The following is a 20,996-nucleotide window of genomic DNA, read 5'->3' on the forward strand; positions in this document are numbered from 1 at the left end:
CACTGTGACATGAAGCGTCATCTCGTACACTAAAAGGCTGTTAGTTTGTCGCTTTTGTTCTCATAGATCAGGATTTCTCTCTACAAATATTTATTTCTTTATTCATCATCCCCCAGTTGTGATGTTAACGGTGCAAGTATTAAAACGGTAAATTTGGTGCAATAAGTTTCCATGACCCAGACCCAGGGTGTTACCCTCCAGCGATATAACACAGTGTTGTTAATTTGAATACCACTTTTACTAATACTAGTGAAAACAATCCTGCCTTTCTGGACATCAAACAAGGCAAGCACAAATTTATGTATGAACAAAGCATTGCTTGGACACACAAAAGGAGCACTACGCATACAAGATTGTACACCTGCACCTTAGTAGACTGAAATCCTTGTTTAATTAAATAAGAAAAGGAAAATGTTAAAACCCTGGGCACAAGCCTTTCATCTTTTCCTTTTTCAACCTCTTTTCTTTGCAAGGGATTTCTTTTCGTAGCAGGAGTTCTAGCAGGTGCAGAGCTCCCATTGAGGAAGCCTGGCATAAAGTCGGGGGCTGCCGCCTCTGCCCAGAGTGGCAAACAGAATATTCATACATGGGGAAAGAATGACAAAGAAAATAGCAGTGCCGGGCCTTGGATTCCGTGTCATGCTAGATATAGTAAATGATGGCAGATAAAGACCTGAACGGTCCATCCAATCTGCCCATAAGTTATACCCATTAAAAAATACATGATTAGATTAACTTGGCTCTTCTTTGATATTTCTGGGCCATAGATTGTAAAGTCTGGCATTGTCCTAGGTTCCAAATGCTTAAGTTGCCGTCCAAGCTCTCTCCAGCCTATCCAACCATCCCGTTGTTTGCAGGATATCTACTGTAACGTCTGGCCAGTAACATCCTCATGTTCCATATGAGTGGAGTTCCCATTGATGCCAACCCCAGCCCACCCTACACCGAATCACTTGTGCCTAACCACAGATATTCAGTGGCATTTAACTGGACTCTGACCAATCATGTTTGAAGTGGGCAGGTCAGGAGTGGTACAGGGGGTAGAGTGGAGGAGGGGAGGTAGTAGCTAAATGGGTGTATAGGACCACATGAAAAGCAGTCCTAAATATGCTCATCTAGCATCTATGCCCATCAGCACTCAATTTTGGCCAGCACCCACATAACCTCTAGGTACCAATTTAAAGTGTTTCAATACCCTTTCCCTCCTGCCCCCCCTCTAAAACTGTCAACAGGTCTTTCTTTATCCCTCTCCCCCACCCAAAACGTGAACAGGCCTCCCTCACTCCCAATCATCAAACTCCTCTTCTGACCCCTCCCTCCCCCCCAAAACATCATTTACCCCCCCCCCCTGAGTCTCCTCCCTCCAGGAAAACCATCACCCTCCCTCCCCTGGAGTCCCTCTGGCCTTCCTGCCTTGTTTCAGTGGTCTAGTGGAGGAGCAGCTAGGAATAGTGCCCACTAATTCCTGCCTATCAAAACTGTACATTCAGAGTGGATGTCATGATTTCTAACAGCAGTCTTGCAGTACTGTACTCAGTGAGTGGTAAAGAGCTTTTTCCATGTGGTAACTATATGGGATCATGCGAGGTACAGCAGGCCTAACAGTAAGTGCAAATCCTTGGTTACTGTTGGTGAAGATTAGAGGAGCTCAGAAGTTTAGAGGAGTTCTTTCAGAAAATAGGGCTACTAGAGAAAGGTGAGTTTGTTCGTTTTTTGTTTTTTTTTCATATGATCTGATCATTGAATATAGATCCTGGTTTAGGGGGGGTGGATAATTCTTCAGTAACCAATCAGTGGGTAACATAACATAACATAATGCTTATTGACCGCGTAACCAGAAGTTCAACGCAATTTACAAAAAGTTATAAAAGAAAACATGTTACATGAAATAAGATGATTCGTTAAACAGTCAAATATTTAGAAAAAAGATAAGTCTTCAATTGCTTTCTAAAATGGCCATAGGAATGGGTAGTAAGCAACAATATTCGGAATTCGTTGTCAAGAAGACCTGCCTGAGATGCCAAAGTATGATTCAGAAATTTCTTACTCCTGCAACCCTGGACAGATGGAAAATTAAAGAAAGGATGAGTTCTTCTACTATGTCTGTATGATGCTAAAGAAAATCTATTGACTAAGAAAGAAGGAGCTATACCATAAACAGCCTTATAACAGAAACAGCCTAGTTTAAACAATACCCGGGCCTCCATTGGCAGCCAATGCAATTCGCGATAAAAGGGTGCAACATGATCAAATTTCTTCAGGCCATAAATCATTCTGACCGCTGTATTCTGTATTATTGTAAGTCTTGCTAATTTTTTCTTGGTGACTGTCAGATAGATAATATTACAATAATCGAGAAGACTCAGTGGTAATGATTGAACCAGTAATCTAAAAGCAGTACATTCAAAATAAGATCCAATTATTTGCAATTTCCATAATGTGAAGTGGCATTTACGCACTACAGCATCTATCTGAGCATGCATTGTAAGATGCTGGTCTAAAATAACTCCCAAAATTTTAATCGTTAGATGAATTATATAGAAACATAGAAACATAGAAATTGACGGCAGAAAAGGGCTATAGCCCATCGAGTCTGCCCATGCCAATGACCCACTCCCTGACTTTTACTCCCCTATTGATCCCATGTGAATATCCCATTTTCTCTTAAAATCTGACACGCTGTTGGCCTCAATCACCTGCTGAGGCAGCTCGTTCCAATGATCGACCACCCTTTCGGTGAAGAAGTACTTTCTAGCATCACCTTGAAATTTCCCTCCCCTGATTTTCAGCGAGTGTCCTCTGGTAATCGAGGGCCCTGTAAGACTGAAGATATCATCTTTCATCTCTATACGCCCCGTGATATACTTAAAGGTCTCAATCATGTCCCCCCTCTCTCTTCGCTCCTCCAGTGAGTACATCCGCAGTTTTTTTAGTCTTTCTTCATACGTGAGATCCCTGAGCCCCAAGACCATCCTGGTAGCCATTCGCTGAACCGATTCAATTCTCAACACATCTTTCCGGTAGTGTGGTCTCCAGAATTGAACACAATACTCGAGATGAGGTCTCACCATGGATCTGTACAGTGGCATTATGACTTCAGGTTTTCTGCTGACAAAACCCCTATGGATGCAGCCCATCATTTGTCTTGCCCTGGACGAAGCCTTCTCCACCTGATTGGCAGCCTTCATATCATCGCTAATGATCACTCCTAAATCACGTTCTATTGTGGTCCTGGACAAGGTTTCACCATTTAGTGTGTAAGTTCTGTGTGGATTTTTTTTGCCTAGGTGCATTACTTTACATTTTTTAGCATTGAAACTTAGCTGCCAAGTTGATGACCACTGTTCCAACTGCCGTAGGTCCTGCGTCATAAGGTCAGGCACACTGCTTTTGCCTACTATGTTGCATATTTTGGCGTCGTCTGTAAACAGTGATATTTTTCCTCTAAGCCCTTGGGTCAAATCTCCTATGAATAAATTGAATAGAATCAGCCCTAAGACGGAGCCCTGAGGTACTCCACTCGTCACAGCTGACGTTTTGGAGGGGGTACCGTTTACCATCACCCTTTGAATCCTACCATCTAGCCAGTCCTTTACCCATGTAGTGAATGTATCCCCCAATCCCATCGATTTTAGTTTGTTCAACAGCCTGCGGTGTGGGACGCTATCAAAAGCTTTGCTGACTTGAATTTATACTAATAGAAGGTTCAGAAGAAATATTACTAGTAGTCGCCACGAAAAACTTTGTTTTGCCAGAGTTTAGTTTGAGTTTAAATTTTTACATCCAGGAATCCATCTGTTTCATTACAATTTCAACTTTAGTGGTAATCTGGGATAGGGCTGAAGTAAAAGGTATGACAATAGTAATGTTGTCAGCGTAACTAAACAGTTCCACATCCAGGTTGCTCAAACATGAGCCCAACGATGAAAGATAAACATTGAATAGTGTAGGTGAAAGTGGAGAACCCTGAGGAACACCACATGGGTTATTCCAGATTGAAGAGAGGTGGGTCCTAAACCTAACTTGGTACAATCTGGACTCCAGAAAACCTTTAAACCAGGAGTAAATATTTCCTTGAAGGCCCAGAGTATCCAAACAAATTAATAAAGTAGGATATCTACTAGATCAAAGGCCATCCAAATTAAGGTTAGGTCAGTTTTCAGCCACAACTAGATAACTTAGCCACTCTTTCCAAGCGCTCATGAGTGCACACCCCTTTATGCATGTAAATACAGCGAAAAGTAGCTCTTCCCACTTAAGCATCGTAAGTGCTGTGATGTTCAACTGCAAGAGGAAGGTATGCATGTGGTTGGAGCATGAGAGCATAGGCGGGGCTCCCAGATACACATGTAGCTTACAGAATATTGTATATTATGGTCCAGATTCTACAAATGGTGCCTAAGATATAGGTGCTGAGGAATGAGGTGCTTAGTGAGTCATTACCCGTCACTCCTCTATCCCCTGGTACTTCTGGACTGCCGTCCTCTGTCACCAAGTACTGTTAAAACAAAATTAACCAAACAAACTTCATTCATATTCTTCTAAAACACATGACCAGGTCCCTCCAGATACTTCCTGGTCTCCACTGGGTCCTCCCTGACCCTCATTCTCCAGGGTCCACTCCAACCCCTCCAGGCAGCTTCCGGTACCATTCACTGGTCTCTCCGCCGGTTGCCACTGGCCCCCTCTACCAGTCACTCATCAATCATCTTTGGCCAGTGCTCTCAGGATCTACAGGCTGCTTCCTCTTGGGTCTTCTGGCAGCTCCCTGTATCATAACTGATCTCTCCACCGGATGCCACAAGCCCTGCCGGTTCCGCCAGTCACTTGCCAGTCCCCATCAGCCTAGGACCTCAAATTCTTCTAACTCCTTGTGGGACCAAGGTGTTTGTTTGTTGAGTGGACTTATGATTAAGCTGCACTTGCCGGTCCTCTGATCCCTGGCCTTTTGAGTCCCCAAGAGGCCTGGACACTCTTCACTGGTCCCTCTGCTGGTTGTCAAGTTTGAGTCCCCCCTGGACTACAAGCTCTACCAGGCCCTCCGGTTACTCCTTCTTCCAGACTCACTCCCAGTCCTTCAGTCATCTTTTCCCAGATGCACGCCTTGAGGACTCTTCCTGAGGACTCCTTCCAGTCGCTCAGACTTCTCCGTGAGGTCTTTCCAATCACTCACTGTCTCCCTGATGACTCTTCCGGTCCCTCAGCTGCTCTCTGTGAGACTCCAAGCTCTACCAGACCGGCTGGTCTATCAGGTTACCAAGGGTTAGGCTGAAGCCAGCATGCCTCCCCTCGAGGGTCGCCTGGCTCTCAAAGGAGTTCCTGTTCTTCTCAGCTCTCTGTGCTGGAGTGCACACCACTCAGGGTGAATGGACAGCTCCCAGGGGCCTTTGAAGGATGGTGCCCACCATTAATTTTAATTTAAGCTAATTATAAAGTGCTGATTGCTTGTTAGTAATTAAGTTAGGCTAATTCAGGTGCCTAACTTTAGGCTTCTTTTATAGAATCAGATCCTATGCACACTCTCAGTGCATTTTGGCACCCACAGTTACACCGGGTCTAAGGCTGGTGTAACCCTGGCATCTAAATGTAATATGGGCCAATACATATGATATCAGGCGCCCAGAAGCTATTCAAGAGAATAAGCTCTCACTGTACTGCATTGAACACAAAATAGCCCTATACAAACATCTGTTATATAAGAAAACTTCATCAACCCTACAACTTACCTTTTAGCATTTTTACAGCAACAGTTGTACATGTTGGTGATTTTTTCATTCCAAAGGCAGATGCTTGAACCACCTTTCCAAAAGCACCACGGCCCAGTGATTTCCCTGCAACAAAACATGGCACAAATATTTACCAAAGTGTCAGGCAAAATGCTGACACCTGCTAACATTTCTTGTGGATTATTTTCCTGATTGTCAAACTATCCCTGTTTCGCAGGAGAAATCCACAAGAGACAACTGCACAGCAGGGTACTCCTGTCGAGATACAGTGTGCAGGATTTGATTGCTATGAAGAGGAATGGCTAGTTTTGCTGTTAAGATAAGTGCTGGGCTTTTCCTGCATCTTTATGAATTTGAAAGAGAGAGTGTTACTATTTTATTTTCTGATCTGTGGTTTCAGACTGTTTTGCTGCATTAAAACTGTTTGTTGAGTGGAGTTTTCGGACTTATGATTAAGCTGCACTTGCTGTTTTTTTTAGCTTATGCTGTACACTTCTCCCTCCGTATTCACGGTTTCAGCATTCGCGGTTTCAATTATTCACGTTTCTTAGCTTGCTGGCTCCTCCCCCCCAAAATTACATCAGCTTGCATAGAGAAATCACTGATTTCATGCATTTACAGAGAAAACCACTGATTCCCAGCACTTTCTTCACCGTGTTTTGCCTCTCCTTCAGGAACAGGCCAGGTCTCCCACCATATTATTCACAGTTTCACCATAGTCACGATGGTTTTTAATAGAAAACAGCGAATAAGATATGATAAAGTTATTTGCGGCTTTTCTGTATTTGCGGTTCTGTTAATCCCCTATCACAGCGAATACGGAGGGAGAAGTGTATTAGTTTTGTGCAGGATATATTGAGGCCTTTTTCTCCACTTTTTGTGCTAAAATTGCAGCGTCAGTCTGTTCCCTCCCTGCGGAAGAGAGTAGAGCATTTGCTGTTTATAAACATTAGTGCATGGCCATTAAAATGACAAAAATAGAAAAATGGCCATTTACGGCGGTGGTGAAAATGTCTTGAGCACATGGGAAAAACCTCAAGAAGGGTACAATAAGGGCTTCTTTTACCAAGCCACGTTAGTTCTAGCCGCGTAGCTCGGGTTTAGAATGCGCTAAAATGCTGCGTGCACTAAAAATGCTAACGCAGCTTACTAAAAGGAGCCCTGTGGCTACCGTTTTTGCCACAATTTAGTAAAAGGACTCCTTAGTGAGTTTTTGGCTTTTACTTGGCAGCTGAATAATTTTCCTAGGCATTAAAATGAGTCCTTGTGTAGTTTGCTGTACACACTGGAACCACAGATTTACAGTTCTTCAAATATCTGTGGCTCAGGTATCCCAGGACGTTTAATATTCATTCATGTGGTTCAACATGATTACCTAGCTGTAGTCTTTCCCTTGGAAACTCCCATTTGCTAGCATCATAATGAAGCTGTTCACATTGCTCGTCCAAAGGGACCTCATCCGGATCCATGATGATCGACAAATAATCTGGTTTTATTTCCGAAGTGCTGGTCTGTAAGAAAGAGAACAATGTGTGGGGAAATGGATAAGTCAGTGGCTCAGAACATGTTTACAGAAATTCTTATGCCTAGAACACAGTGCACCCCCCCCCTCCTCCCCCAAGTTCACTTCACACCTCAAATAAAGCAGGAGCGACGCCTACTTTCTTCCTCCAGTGCGGCCATCTTGAAAAATGGCAGTGTCCAACTAAGCCTGATGCATCATGGGATGTACCAGGAGAGGTCAAACAAAAACAACAAAGAAATCCAACTAGTCTTGCAGTGAAAAGCAATCAGAACAAACAAAGCAAAACTGCAGACAATTGTACAAGATGCAGGCAATGTTTATTGAAACAATTACCGGTAGATGTTGCGGTTAGTGTCACCACCTTTGGGTCCCCTGGTTTGTACCAAGGTGGTGACACTAACCACAACATCTAATTGTTTCAATAAACATAGCCTGCATCTTGTACAATTGTCTGCAGTTTCACTTTGTATGTACCAGGAGAGGTCAATCTTCCATATAAGGGAATTGTTCCCTTATTTGATAGTCTCTGACCAGCTACCAAATAAGGGAAAAATTCCCTTATATTGCAAGCAGACCCTACCCAGTGCATCCCAGTATGCTGCCATTTTCCAAGATGATGGCACCGGAGGCAGGAGTGAGTGGGCCTCACTTCTGACTTCTTTGAGGTATGAACTGGAGGAAGGAGGGTGGGGAGGTTACATTAGACACCAGGGAAAGATGGGTTTTATTTACAGTTGGAGTTGGGGCACAAGAAGGAGGAATGGGTGGGAGAGTGTAAGCCTGTAAGGGATGAGTGCCTGGTAATGGCACTGATAATCTAATTAATCCTATTAACATCCAGCTGTAGGAAATTTATTAAGGAAGACTATGTTTGACTCCCTGGCACCCCAATGTTAGGATTCATGAGGTAAAATGAGAAAAGCACCATTGAAATACAGACATGAAGTATAGGAGAGACCTTTTATAAATGTTGTCAAATGTTGAAGTTCTGTTTGGATATGTATTGGTTTACCTTGCCAGTGTTATTATTGCAACTGGCTAACATATTAGTAAGAATTCTGGTTCAGAGCAAATAAACTGGATCCAACTGTCTTATTTGTGTGGAAGATTATAAAATATAAAAATCAGCTCTGCTTATTCAGCCTCCTGGAGAAATCTGGTCCTGGCCTTGATCCCTCAACCAACAAATTTGATTGTGTGCCCAGTTCCCACTCCACAGGGCAAACACTAGGCAGCCAAGTAGACAAATAATTTAACATCAGGCTTATACAGGCAAAAGCTTGGCTCTTCTCCCAAGCCTTTAATTGAAGAGGAAAAACTAACAATCGGTAGTTAGTCACAAACACACAAGGATTGACACCAGCTACAGATACTATAGAACAGTGGTCTCAAACATGCGGCCCAGGGGCCACATGCAGCCCGCCAGGTACTATTTTGAGGCCTTCGGTATGTTTATCATAATCACAAAGTAAAATAAAACAATTTCTTGATCATATGTCTCTTTAGATATAAATTACAATATTATTATTAAAACTTAGCCAAAAGGAAAGATTTGTAAACTATAAAGAGTTTTACCTCATGCAAAATTGTCATGCAAAATTGACATTAACTGTTTTTTTCTGAGGCCCTCCAAGTACCTACAAATCCAAAATGTGGCCCTGCAAAGGGTTTGAGTTTGAGACCACTGCTATAGAAGGACATCCTAATGTAGAGATCACTATTCTATACTTTTTTTTTTTTTTACATCATTTGCAATCTTTCCTTAGGTTAGCTAAGCATATTTTTATATAAATCTAGTGATTCTGTCCTATCTGTCTGTTTTAGAGCTTTGTAAGCATATTCTTTTCTGGAAAAAGATTCTTATAATACTGTTTTTGCTGTTTGTATGTACAGTAAAACCCTGGATTGCAAGTAACTTGGTATGCAAGTGTTTTGCAAGACAAGCAAATCATTTTATTAAATTTTAACTTGATATACAAGCAATGCCTTGCAATACAAGCACATACAGTATTTTGTATTAAAGTTTTTGGGTTGTGGAACAAATTATCTGAATTTCCATTATTTCATATGGGGAAATTTGCTTTGATATACGAGTGTTTTGGATTACAAGCATGGTTTCAGAATGAATTATGTTCGTAAACCAAGGTTTTACTGTAATTTTTAAAATAAATAGCTATATGCATAAATAAATATATGTTCTTGTGTGTATTGTGTTGACACTGTGAGTAGCATACTATGCCATAATATCCCTAATTCTATATATAATGCTCAAAATTGTGCATATAAATTTGGGCCCATTTGGGCATAATTTAATGAAAGCAAACAAAACAGAACTGCAGATCTGTACAAGACGTAGGCAAAATTTATTGTGACAAAATAATTATATGCAAACCCTTTTACCAATCAAGGGACCCGACAAGGTCCGTGTTTTGGACAAACCTTCTTCAGGGGTCCATGGTAAAAAAAGGGGATAACAAACAAAGTCACAAAAAACTGTAGAGTAGCAGCAAAGTATAAGCGACGTCAAAATTCGCCACTGCAATGAGCCGTCTTTTTGCAGTGGCAAATTTTTTTACCATGGACCCCTGAGGAAGGTTTGTCCGATACACGGACCGTGTCGGGTCCCTTGATTGGTAAAAGGGTTTGCATATAATTATTTTGTCACAATAAATTTTGCCTACGTCTTGTACAGATCTGCAGTTCTGTTTTGTTTGCTCTCAGTTGTTTTTTACTGCAGTTTAGGTTGGAACCTTTTTCTCTTTGTTTTGTTGCTTTGGGCATAATTTAATGGCCATAAAAAAACAATTACTGTATAAGGCTTAGAATATATGAATTCTTTATAGAAGGATGAATTCTATACCATCCCTTCAACATAAAAAAACAATTAGCATAGATAATCAGGCGCTAACAATTACCTGCGCTAATTGACAATAATTGAAATTTACACATGCATCTTTATAGTTACTATTCTATAAAGATGTGTACATACATTTTTCCACATGGATCTGAAAAGGGGGTGTGGTCACGGAAGTGGCATCGGCAGGTCAGAAGCATTTCTAGGATTTGCGCACAGCGTTACAGAAGTCAGGGATTCAGGTGCAGGGATTTACATCAGGGTTCAGTTGGTGTAAATCCTTGCACCCAAAATTTGACGTGGATCCTGGCGCTAAACGCTATTCTATAAACGGCACCCAACTTTAAGCACTGTTTATAGAATAGCATTTAGCATGCATTTTTTTTGGGGGGGTGCTTAAATTTGGGCCCCATTTATAGAATTGAGAATTCTTAGATTTGTTATTTGAATATGTTTACTGCTGTAATTGTCTGCTGTTAATAAGTCCTAATAGGTAAACAAAATAAATAAATATTCAGTGGCACTATCCAGATAGTGTTGCTAAATATATTTACAAGCCACTTGGCATTAGTGCCAAGGCGATACAGGGGCACAGTTGGAGTAGAAACCAAAGTTATCTGGGTAGTTATCATGATTATTTAGGACAGCAAAAGGGTTTTCCTTAACCTATCTGGATAATGCTGGTAGCTCATTGCTCTTTCCAAATATTCAGTGGCAATCACTACCCATATAATGCCACTGACTAGACAATATCTAGCCAGCAGAGGGCACCTTTTTTTAAATGCTAACCTTAACCAGAACTGTGGCAGAACGGGACCTGGGAGTAATCATTAGTGAAGATATGAAGGCAGCCAATCAAGTAGAGAAAGCCTCATCAAAGGCTAGACAAATGCTGGATTGCATCCGGAAAAGCTTTGTCATCCGGAAGCCCGAGGTGGTAATGCCGCTGTACAGGTCCATGGTGAGACCACATCTGGAATACTGTGTACAATTTTGGAGGCCACACTACCGGAAGGATGTGCTAAGATTGGAATCGGTTCAACGATTGGCCACCAAGATGGTCTCAGGGCTTAAGGATGTCCCTTATGAAGAACGACTAGGTAAGTTGCACCTTTACGCTCACGAGGAACGCAGAGAGAGGGGTGACATGATAGAGACGTTCAAATACGTTACTGGCCGTATTGAGGTGGAAGAAGATATCTTCTTCCTTACAGGCCCTACGGCGACAATAGGGCATCCGCTAAAAATCAGGGGCGGGAAATTCCATAGTGACACTAAGAAGTACTTCTTCACCGAAAGGGTGGTTGACCATTGGAATGATCTTCCACTTCAGGTAGTTGAGGCCAGGAACGTGACTGACTTTAAGATCAAATGGGATCAACACGTGGGCTCACTTCAAAGAAGAACTTAGAGGGGAGGGTTATTTGAGTGGGCAGACTTGTTGGGCTGTGGGCCCTTTTCTGCCATCATATTCTATGTTTCTATGTTGCCAACTAAGACCTTCTTGTACTAAGCTACGATAGAGGTTTCTACCATGACCCGAAGTGCTAAATGTTCCAACACTGCTCCGACGCTCATAGAATTCCTATGAGCGTTGGAGCATTTAGCGCATGGGGCTAACCCTCTACCATGGCTTAGTAAAAGAGGGCCTAAATTAGCCCCGGATAAGAAAGGTTGGGTCATGTCTGGTTACTAGCATAGAATATCCAACTCTCATCAGGTATTTAATAACCAACAAAACATATGCGGGGCCTGGTCAATGTTCAGAGCTTAGAAATATTTGTGGTTTTCCAAAAATATAAAATAGCTACCATTAAACTACAATCATCACTTTAATTTCAAGAATAACATATGCCAGCTATGGAGCTATTATTTATTTATTTATTTAAAGAACTTATTATTACATTACATTAGTGACTTCTATTCCGCCTTTACCTTGCGGTTCAAGGTGGATTACATAAGAATTGTTATGATCTTAATACATAAGCTTATATGGTAAGGTTTTCTAATTTGCTAAGGCGTGGGAAGTAGGTGTTGGTGGAGTTTGGAGATTTGTTGGTAGAGTGATAATTGGTTTTATGTGTTTTTTGAAGAGTAAGGTTTTAGTTTCTTTTTTGAAAGTTTTGTAGTCTGTGGATGAAGTCAGCAGATTGGCGAGTTGTCGGTCCAGGTTCGCTGCTCTGGTGGCCAGTACGCTGTCATATATTTTTTTTCGTTTATCTCCTAAGCGGCTTACAAGTAAACGTATACAGTAGAGGTCAAATTTTAACCATATATTTTCCAATACATTACAAACGTCAATCAGCTTTGTTTACATTGTTCAACAAAAAATTGTAGTCATTCTCAGACATTTTATTGGATGTCAGAGGGATAGCTAAAAGCATATGCATGTGGCCACTGGGATACAACTCACATGTCTCTAGAATGTCTCACCTATTGCACTGGAAATAGAATTTAGCTTTCAGTGAGAATAAACCATTTGTCTCCCATGTGGATCCTCTGGTGTCTTTTAGAAAGGGAACGGGACTTGTACATTGCCTTTATGTGGTTACACATTCAAAGCAATTTCCATATTTTGTACCCAAGGCAATGGAAGATTAAGACCCTCTTTTATCAAGCTGTGTTAAAGTTTTTTAAAATTGCTGGCTGCTACAGTAAAAGCTCCGACGCTCATGGAATTTGTTTGAGCGTCGGAGCTTTTACCACTTTGGCCTGTGTTAAAAAAAACAACCACAAAACCCTACAGCTTGATAAATGGGGGCCTAAGTGACTTGCCCAGGGTCACAAGGAGCAGCCCTGGGATTCGATCCCACAACCTCAGGGTGCTGAGGCCACTCCTTACCTTAACAAAGAAAACAAATTTATAATTCTCGTTCACAGTTTTCCTAAGTTTTAGATGAAAATTTTCCCTACTGGCAACAGAAACAAGAAAGCTGATGTTCATTAATGATTTGCAGGATTAGCATATAAAGGAATGTGTTCTAGGGAGAGCAAATCAAGCATAGCTAATATAGCTAATAGGATCTTTTATTCACACAGTAATAACGCAACTCATCTTACCCGTTTTAACTTGCGGATAAAGAGTGTTAACAGGAGCCAGAAGAGTGTTGCAGCCACACAGGTACAGGTCAGAGTGATAAGCTCCAGGTTGGATCTTTCTGAGCTTCCTGTTAAAATTAAGTTGCAGATATCGAATTACACAAATTCTGCACACGAGGTTTTATTTTGCTATGAGCTCTAATTAATAGTGAAGCCTCATTTCACTTTATAGGCACAAAGGTGCGGTCTGATTTATCAGAGCTACGAGCTCCAAAGAGCTCCTGAATTTAAACTCTGATCCCAGCCCACCCCACCTCCAATCTGAGCATTTTTAAAATAGTGGCCACTGTGGGTTAAAAAAAAAAAATATCCAGATATAGAGTAGCGGTGTATGGCAAATGGCTGCTAGTTGATATCCGGAGTCAGCATCAACCAGTTGTGCTATTCAGTTAACGATAATATTCATACTTCTAACTGGTTAGCTATTCAAACACAGTTAAGAAGCCAAAAAAGCCAGGCCTCAAAATAACATCCTACCCATAACATATGGCCTCTTGTACAAAGCTGCACAGCAACAGCCCCGAAGCCCTTTAAATCTCTGTGGGCTTTGGAGCCGTTAGCGCGGCTTTGTAAAACAGGCCAAAAGTCTTTATAGAATAAGTGGGTAAAGAAATGATCATAAAGAATTATCTTTTAGTGATATTCCTACGTGCTTCCTTAAAAGCACATAAGAATATCACTAAGTTCCCTGAAAATTTCAGCTAAATTTGTCACTGACAACCTTTCATATTTCATAAACTATTCCCATCAAACACATTTCTTATAATAGAGGGTGGGCATATCATAGGAAGTCAAATCATAGGACCTCTTATGACCTGGAAGTCATTTCAAGTCCACATCCTGCAACCTTGCTTTTAATCACATATGCCCACTCCTCCTTCCCATCCCTTATAATTTATTCAAAAATACTTAATCACTGGTCTCTGAGGTGGAGTAACTCTGTTGCAATAAAAAAAATCTCCACTCATTAACAAGAAATAACATTGCCAATTACTAATAAGCAACAATGTTTGAAAACCTACTAAATAAACAATTAGATGATGAAGGATCTAAACATCCCTACATAGAAAAGCTACAGCCTTAGCACCCTGAGGTTGTGGGTTCAAACCCACGCTGTTCCTTGTGACCCTGGGTAAGTCACCTAATCCTCCCATTGCCCCTGGTACATTAGATAGATTGTGAGCCCACCGGGACAGACAGGGGAAAATGTTTGAGTACCTGAATAAATTCAAGTAAACCTGAATAAATTCAAGTAAATAAATCAATCATCTCTTTACCCACTTATTCACACAAAGTTAGACAGCTTTATTGCTATCTTAACTTTATTCAGATAATTATCTGGTTAGTCACTAGCCAGGTAACATCTGGCTTCTCCCATGCTCTGCCAACAGACTGTCCCGACTTTATTAAATAAATAAATAAATAAAAAGAAAGATATAAAAGTCATTGACTGGTGTACAAATCTTGAATGACTTTCTGGATAATGCCAAAGTGTCAGTGGAAATATTCGGTGGCACTAGCTGGTTGGCACCACTGAATATCCCTCTAACCGGCACTTATCTGAGTGGGCATTACTCCTATCCTGGCACTTTAAATGCCTTTCAGTATCGATCCTTATGTTTTTATTGCCTCAGGAATGCGACTTCATCCTTCTTCCTCAGCTTATCTAAAAAAATATGAATATTGTTCCTTCTTCCTGTTCCTGTTTGGAAATTCTTCTTCAGGTCAAACATAAAAAAATACCAGCATCTAGGCTTTTTACCCTAGAGCAGGGATCTTCAAATCTAATCCTTGAGGTCCATAGCCAGCCTGGTTTTCAGAGTTTACACAGTGAATATGTATGAGATATATTCGCATTTGCTGCTTCCTTGGCATGCAAATGGATCTCATACATATTCATTGTGGAAGTCCTGAAAACCATACTGGGTTGTGGACCTCAAGGAACAGATTTGAGGTCCTCTGACCTGGAATCTATAGAGCAATTCCAGATAGGTACGCCAATGCCGCACAGTGAGTGCCAAATCTATAGTGGCATCTGTGTGCCAAGATGCTGTTGGAGAATATTAGCACAAACCTGAATTGGTCCACCTAAATTTTAGTGCGACCATTTACTATAGGTCAGGGGTAAGCATTCAGTTAGAAGATGCCTTGGCGTACTGATATTGCCTTCCCTATCGGGCAATTGTTGTACTACAGTTTTCTATTTGACAATGCGTTCATTCTCTGTATGTCCCCTGAGGAAGGCAGTTTGCACTGCCGAAACTGGGATCCTAGTCGAGACCTTAGTTTCCATACTTGATTTATGAGATGAGTAAACTCATATTATCATATCAATAAAGGAACTGTTGGTTGATTTAGACATCTCACTTGCCTTATTTTCTATGTAAGCATACTGTATATGGTGTGCCATGCAATACACGTGGAGGGGCATAATCAAAAGAAACGTCTAAGTCCGTTTTTGGCCCAAGTCGCTAGTTGTCCAAAGTCGGCTAAGTAAAATGTCCATTCCTGAAAAATATGTCCAAATTTTTGGTTTTTTTTCGAAAATCATCTACATGGACGACCAACCGTTTGATCGTCCAGATCGCTAAATCATCTATCATTATACCCCATTCTCATCCAAAAATATGTCCAAATCAAACTGGAGAGAGGCGGGAATGTGGTAAACTATAGGTTCCCCCCACCCAAAAAAATTGCGAAAATGTGAAACCGTGACTGTCGAAACCACAAATGGGGAGGGGGAAGTGTAAGTAATTTCTTTCATAGGTACTATAGTTAGATTGTGAGCCCGTTGGGACAGAGAGGGAAATTGAAAGTACCTGATTAGATTTTTGGCCATTACTTAAGTCAATTTAATTGTTTTGCAAACCACTTTGAATCCTTTGGGAGATTTAGCGGTATATAAGACTCCACATTAAATTAAATTAAACTTGTTTGGCAGATAAAAACTTAAGTTACACCAAACTGCACACTTTCCCTTTGAAAATTATCCCACGGACAGAAACACACATATTTAGAATGTGAGCCAAAAACCAACACACCCTGTTTTTTTTTATCATATCTTCCACAGAACTCATCCGATTCTTTTGAAATTTAGCGCTACTGAATACTGTGTAGCAGCAGAACAAGAGCTTTACGTCGCCTGGTTTTTTCAAATTTTATTCCAACTGTTGAACATCATATGGTTCTTGATAAGTGAGACACTGAGCATCCCGGACCCCTAAGGAAGGAGTGTTTTTTTGAAACACGGAGCGTGTCGGGTCCTGTCTACATATTAATGAGAACCACCTTTTCGACGACGACATTTTATTGACTCTGGTAAAGTTCCTGTGCTTTGTCCATCATTTCTACAGTCCTTCCTTTTGTTTCTGTTGTTCGACTTTTACCACAGACCTGTTGGATTCCTCTTTGTTAAGGTTGAAAGAAGACACTTTGAACACAAATTATAAATTAACTAAGAAAACCCCCCCATTGTACTAAAGTATTTTCAAAGGTCATACTAAGGGCTCCTTTTACTAAGGCGCACTAGCGTTTTTAGCGCGCGCTAACCCCGCGCTACGTGGCTAGAACTAACACCAGCTCAATGCTGGTGTTAACGTCTAGCACACGTGGCATTGTAGCGCGCGCTGTTCCGAGCGTTAATGCCCTAATGCAGCTTAGGAAAAGGAGCCCTAAATGTTGAAACAATTGCAAAGTATTTTGAAGCTATGTAAGGCAGTGTTTTTCAACCTTTTTTGGGCAAAGGCACACTTGTTTCATGAAAAAAATCACGAGGCACACCACCATTAGAAAATGTTAAAAAATTTAACTCTCTGCCTATATTGACTATATATAAAGTAATTCTCTTGAATAGGAATCAAATAAACACAAAGAAAGTATTTTATAATTACTTTATTACGAAATAAAAATTATAAAATACTTTATTCAGTGCGAAACCTGGGCCTGTTTGGCTGAACACAAAGCTGATATTCTGGCTGGAATCGAAGAAAGACACACACGTAGCTCTTCGTCAACAGCTCTCAGTCTCTCTCTGTATTTGGATTTTATAGCATACAAAAATAGACAAATATACCCTCCATCCTTTTTATTAAACCACAATAGCAGTTTTTAGCGCAGGGAGCTGCGCTGAATGCCGAGCGCTGCTCTTGACGCTCATAGGCTCCCTGCGCTAAAAACCACTATTGCGGTTTAGTAAAAGGTGACCATATTGTAAAATATAGACAGCAGATATAAATTCAGAACTGTGCATAGTAAGTGAAGGGAAGTTTTCATCTCTGGGAATTTACCCAGTTAACTATTAAGTTATTTGGGCAAATTCCTTTGAAAACTGTGGTAATACTGCCTCCACTTTGCTAAATTTAAAATAAAATCATTTTTCCTACCTTGTCTGGTGATTTCTGGTTGCACTTTCTTCTTCTGACTGTGCATCCAATCTTTCTTCCCTTCTATCAGCCTGTATGCTTTCTCTCCTCCACACCTCATTCCCTCCCCCAACTTTTTCTTCCTCTCTCCCTGACCTTTCTTTCTTTTTTTCTGTTTCTCTTCTTTCCTTCTGTTTCCCTGCCTGCCCCCTTTCTTTCTTTCTCCCTGCCGTTCCCCAAGCCACTGCCACTGCCGCTGCCATCGGGAAACAGGACCCACCAATGGATAACAGGCCCCAAAGCCGACGCCGACGCATGCTCTCCCTGACGTCAATTCTACAATCGGAAAGGAAGTTCCGCCCAGTCAGGCAGCGATTGGCTGGCCCGAACTTCCTCTCCGACTGTAGAATTGACATCGGGGAGAAGAAGACTAGATCGCCAAGACAAAGTGAGTCCTGGGTGATCGACTCACTTTGCCTTGGCGAGCTACTGGCGCCCCTGCCTCGGGCCCCCTGTCAGCTCCGGGCCCGGCGGCCCTGCGGCACACCAGGCAACATCTCGCGGCACACTAGTGTGCCGCGGAACAGCGGTTGAAAAACACTGATGTAAGGGACTCCATTTTTTTCTGGACAATGTCCCTTTGTGTGCGTGTTTACACCACACACCGTCTGAGCAGTTTTTAAAAAGTGATTTTTTTTTTTTTCATGTAACGCATTGTTTTAACTGAGGAGACACCTTAAATAAATTACCCCCCACCCCTCCCCCCAATTGCTTTCCTCCTGTGGAGTTCTATTGTTCCATCTGAGTTTTTGACCCTACCATGCAAATGCCAGGTTGCAGAATGACTTCCTCTTTGTGCAGATATTGATGAATGGGGGAGGGGGGGGGACTCAGCCATCCAGGGCAGCACAATATCCTGTGAAGGACTGTTCCTCACTGTTATCTGGTTTATATTATGTAGTGCTTTGTTGACCTTGAAAAATGTATTTTTTTTCCATAATGCCGAAGCAACAATCCGCCTGATATGCAAAGCAATTTAAACAGCCCAGACAGGCTCCTGAATATCTGTGGTTAGTATCTAAGCTGAAACTGGCTAACTTGTGGGCATTCTATAGGCTTAACTGCATAAGATAACCACATAAATTGGGTTACATAATAAAGCCATCCTATCTTTATTCAGTTCATCTTATGTGGTTAAAGGCTGAATATTGCACTTAACCACATGTTTTTAGCAGCCAACATACATCTAGAGATGGCCTGGCATTGAATATCTGGGAATACAGCCAGCAGCAGACATATAAACACTGACTGCCGTTGACTGACTATCGGCTGGAATATGTCTAGTTCATACTATGTCACAGTTTCAAATCCTATCTACATCACATTGGTGGCTGGATTTAGCACATCAGTGAAGCAGTTAACTAGGGGGGTAGGAGCATTGATTTTTAAGCTGGTTGGCATATTGGTGTAGCAGGTCCTATAAGCGAACCAAAAGACCCTAAACCAGATTTGGAAGGAGACTGGAAGCCGGTGTTTGCCCTCAATTAAAGGAATAATAATAATTTCATAATAATAATTTACAGTATTTTCTTATATACCGCCAAAGCCATGGTAGTTCGAGGCGGTTTACAACAAGAGGAGCTGGACAGTCAGCGATAAGTTACAATATAGAATTGATAAATAAAAGTACACTGAAAGCAAGTACAAATAAGAGCTGGACAGTCAGTGACATAGCTATGAATTGGTATACAGAATATGAGGGATAATGAACAACAAATTCTTAGGTGACAAATCGGTTGAACAGTTTTGTTTTTACTAATTTTCTGAAGACTTGATAGGAAGAGGAGAGCATGATAATGTTACCCAGCCAGTCGTTCAGTTTACCTGCCTGGAAGGCTAGAGTTCTGTCCAGGAATCTTTTGTAACGGCAGGCCTTTATTGTTGGGTGTGTAAATAAGTGGATTGTATGTGAGGGCCTGATAGTGCAACCCAGATTGAAGTGGGAGACCAGGTACATAGGGGCCAGACCAAAGATTGATTCATGATTAACATGGTCATACATAAGGAAGTTGGACAAGAATTTAATAACTGTGTTTTAAACTATGAGCAACCATTTGTGGTCCCTTTGCGGCCCTGATTTCTCAATAAGCAATATTGGAGTAGTAAAGGTAATATGTGACTAATTGCATTTATGAAGGTATATTGAGCTGCTAGGTCAAGGTAGAGTTTTAGAGGGCATATTCATCAAAGCGCGTGACAGATACCTGTGCTTCGAATGTCAATTGGAAATCATGAATTACACCCAAATGCTTAAGGAAATCCAATAAAGTTTTAGGGAACATAAAGGGGAGGAGGGTATGGGGGGACCGAGATGCAGGAAGGCCTTCCCCACCAAAAATCAGTCCTAAGTTTTAATCCTTTCTATAGAAGACTAAAGAACCTCAGAGACACCACTCAGTTCTTTAGTCTTCTATAGAAAGGATTAATATTTAGGACTGATTTTTGGTGGCTATATGAAAATTGTCCTAAGAAGAAATAAACTAATAGAGCCATGTAGAAAGATATGTTTAAGAGGATGCCAGGCAAGCCAAGAGGTAGCATTGTCTAGATCAGTGGTCCCCAATCCTGTCCTGGAGGACCACCAGGCCAGTCGTGTTTTCAGGATAGCCCTAATGAATATGCAAGAGAGATCTGCATATAATGGCGGTGCCAGGCATGCAAATCAGCTCCATGCATATTCATTAGGGCTATCCTGAAAATCCAACTGGCCTGGTGGTCCTCCAAGAAGGTTTGGGGACCACTGGTCTAGATAACTGTTCATAGAGCCCAAGGGAGCTGGCATCCATGTAGGATCGTTTATTGTTTATCGTTCATTATACTTGATATACCACCTTCATTGCAACGCAGTTCAAGGTGGTTTATAATAAAAAATTTAAAACAAAAATTAAAAAAGCAAGAATAGAACGCCATTAGTGAAACAGGACAGTAACACACACTCATACCAGAAACATAGACATTCACATCCTGTTGCTTCAAAAGGCTGTGCTCTCCGATACTTCTGTTTTTACAGCTAATACTGTAATAAGAAAATGAAAACAGGATCTCATCAAAATAGTAATGACCACTAATGTCTAGATCCTTTAGCAAACTGACTAAAGGAGAGAGAAAGATGTTGAAAAGCAGGGTTGTGAAACCTAAATCCTGAGGCATTCCACTGGACAGTGGATATATGGAAGAAATGGAAGACCCAGTGGATAATCAATAAGAACATCCATAAAGGAATGAAGTAAACCAATCCAGGACCTGGCCTCTCAACTCTAACTCACTGAGCTGGGCAAGAAGGAGACAAAGATTTAAAGAGACTATCAAGGCTTGAATGAAACTCATCCAGATTATGAATATAAAAGTGAATCTCCATTATGCAAAAGTTA

The 20,996-nt window shown here is 41.2% G+C and overlaps 1 protein-coding gene across 4 annotated transcripts in view; it reads right to left on the reverse strand.

Annotated features, from left to right (window-relative positions):
- The window catches only part of FLT1 (fms related receptor tyrosine kinase 1), a 284,781-nt gene that overhangs the window by 57,424 nt on the left and 206,361 nt on the right, over positions 1 to 20,996 (reverse strand). For all 4 annotated transcript variants that reach the window (XM_033949142.1, XM_033949140.1, XM_033949141.1 and 1 more), the window contains 3 exons: positions 13,166 to 13,272; positions 7,102 to 7,237; positions 5,727 to 5,831 (listed from right to left, as the gene is read on the reverse strand). In XM_033949142.1, coding sequence (XP_033805033.1) covers positions 5,727 to 5,831; positions 7,102 to 7,237; positions 13,166 to 13,272 — 348 coding nt within the window. The remainder of the gene's footprint in view (positions 1 to 5,726; positions 5,832 to 7,101; positions 7,238 to 13,165; positions 13,273 to 20,996) is intronic.

Source organism: Geotrypetes seraphini, chromosome 6, assembly GCF_902459505.1.
Source record: "Geotrypetes seraphini chromosome 6, aGeoSer1.1, whole genome shotgun sequence".
Lineage (NCBI taxonomy): Eukaryota > Metazoa > Chordata > Amphibia > Gymnophiona > Dermophiidae > Geotrypetes > Geotrypetes seraphini.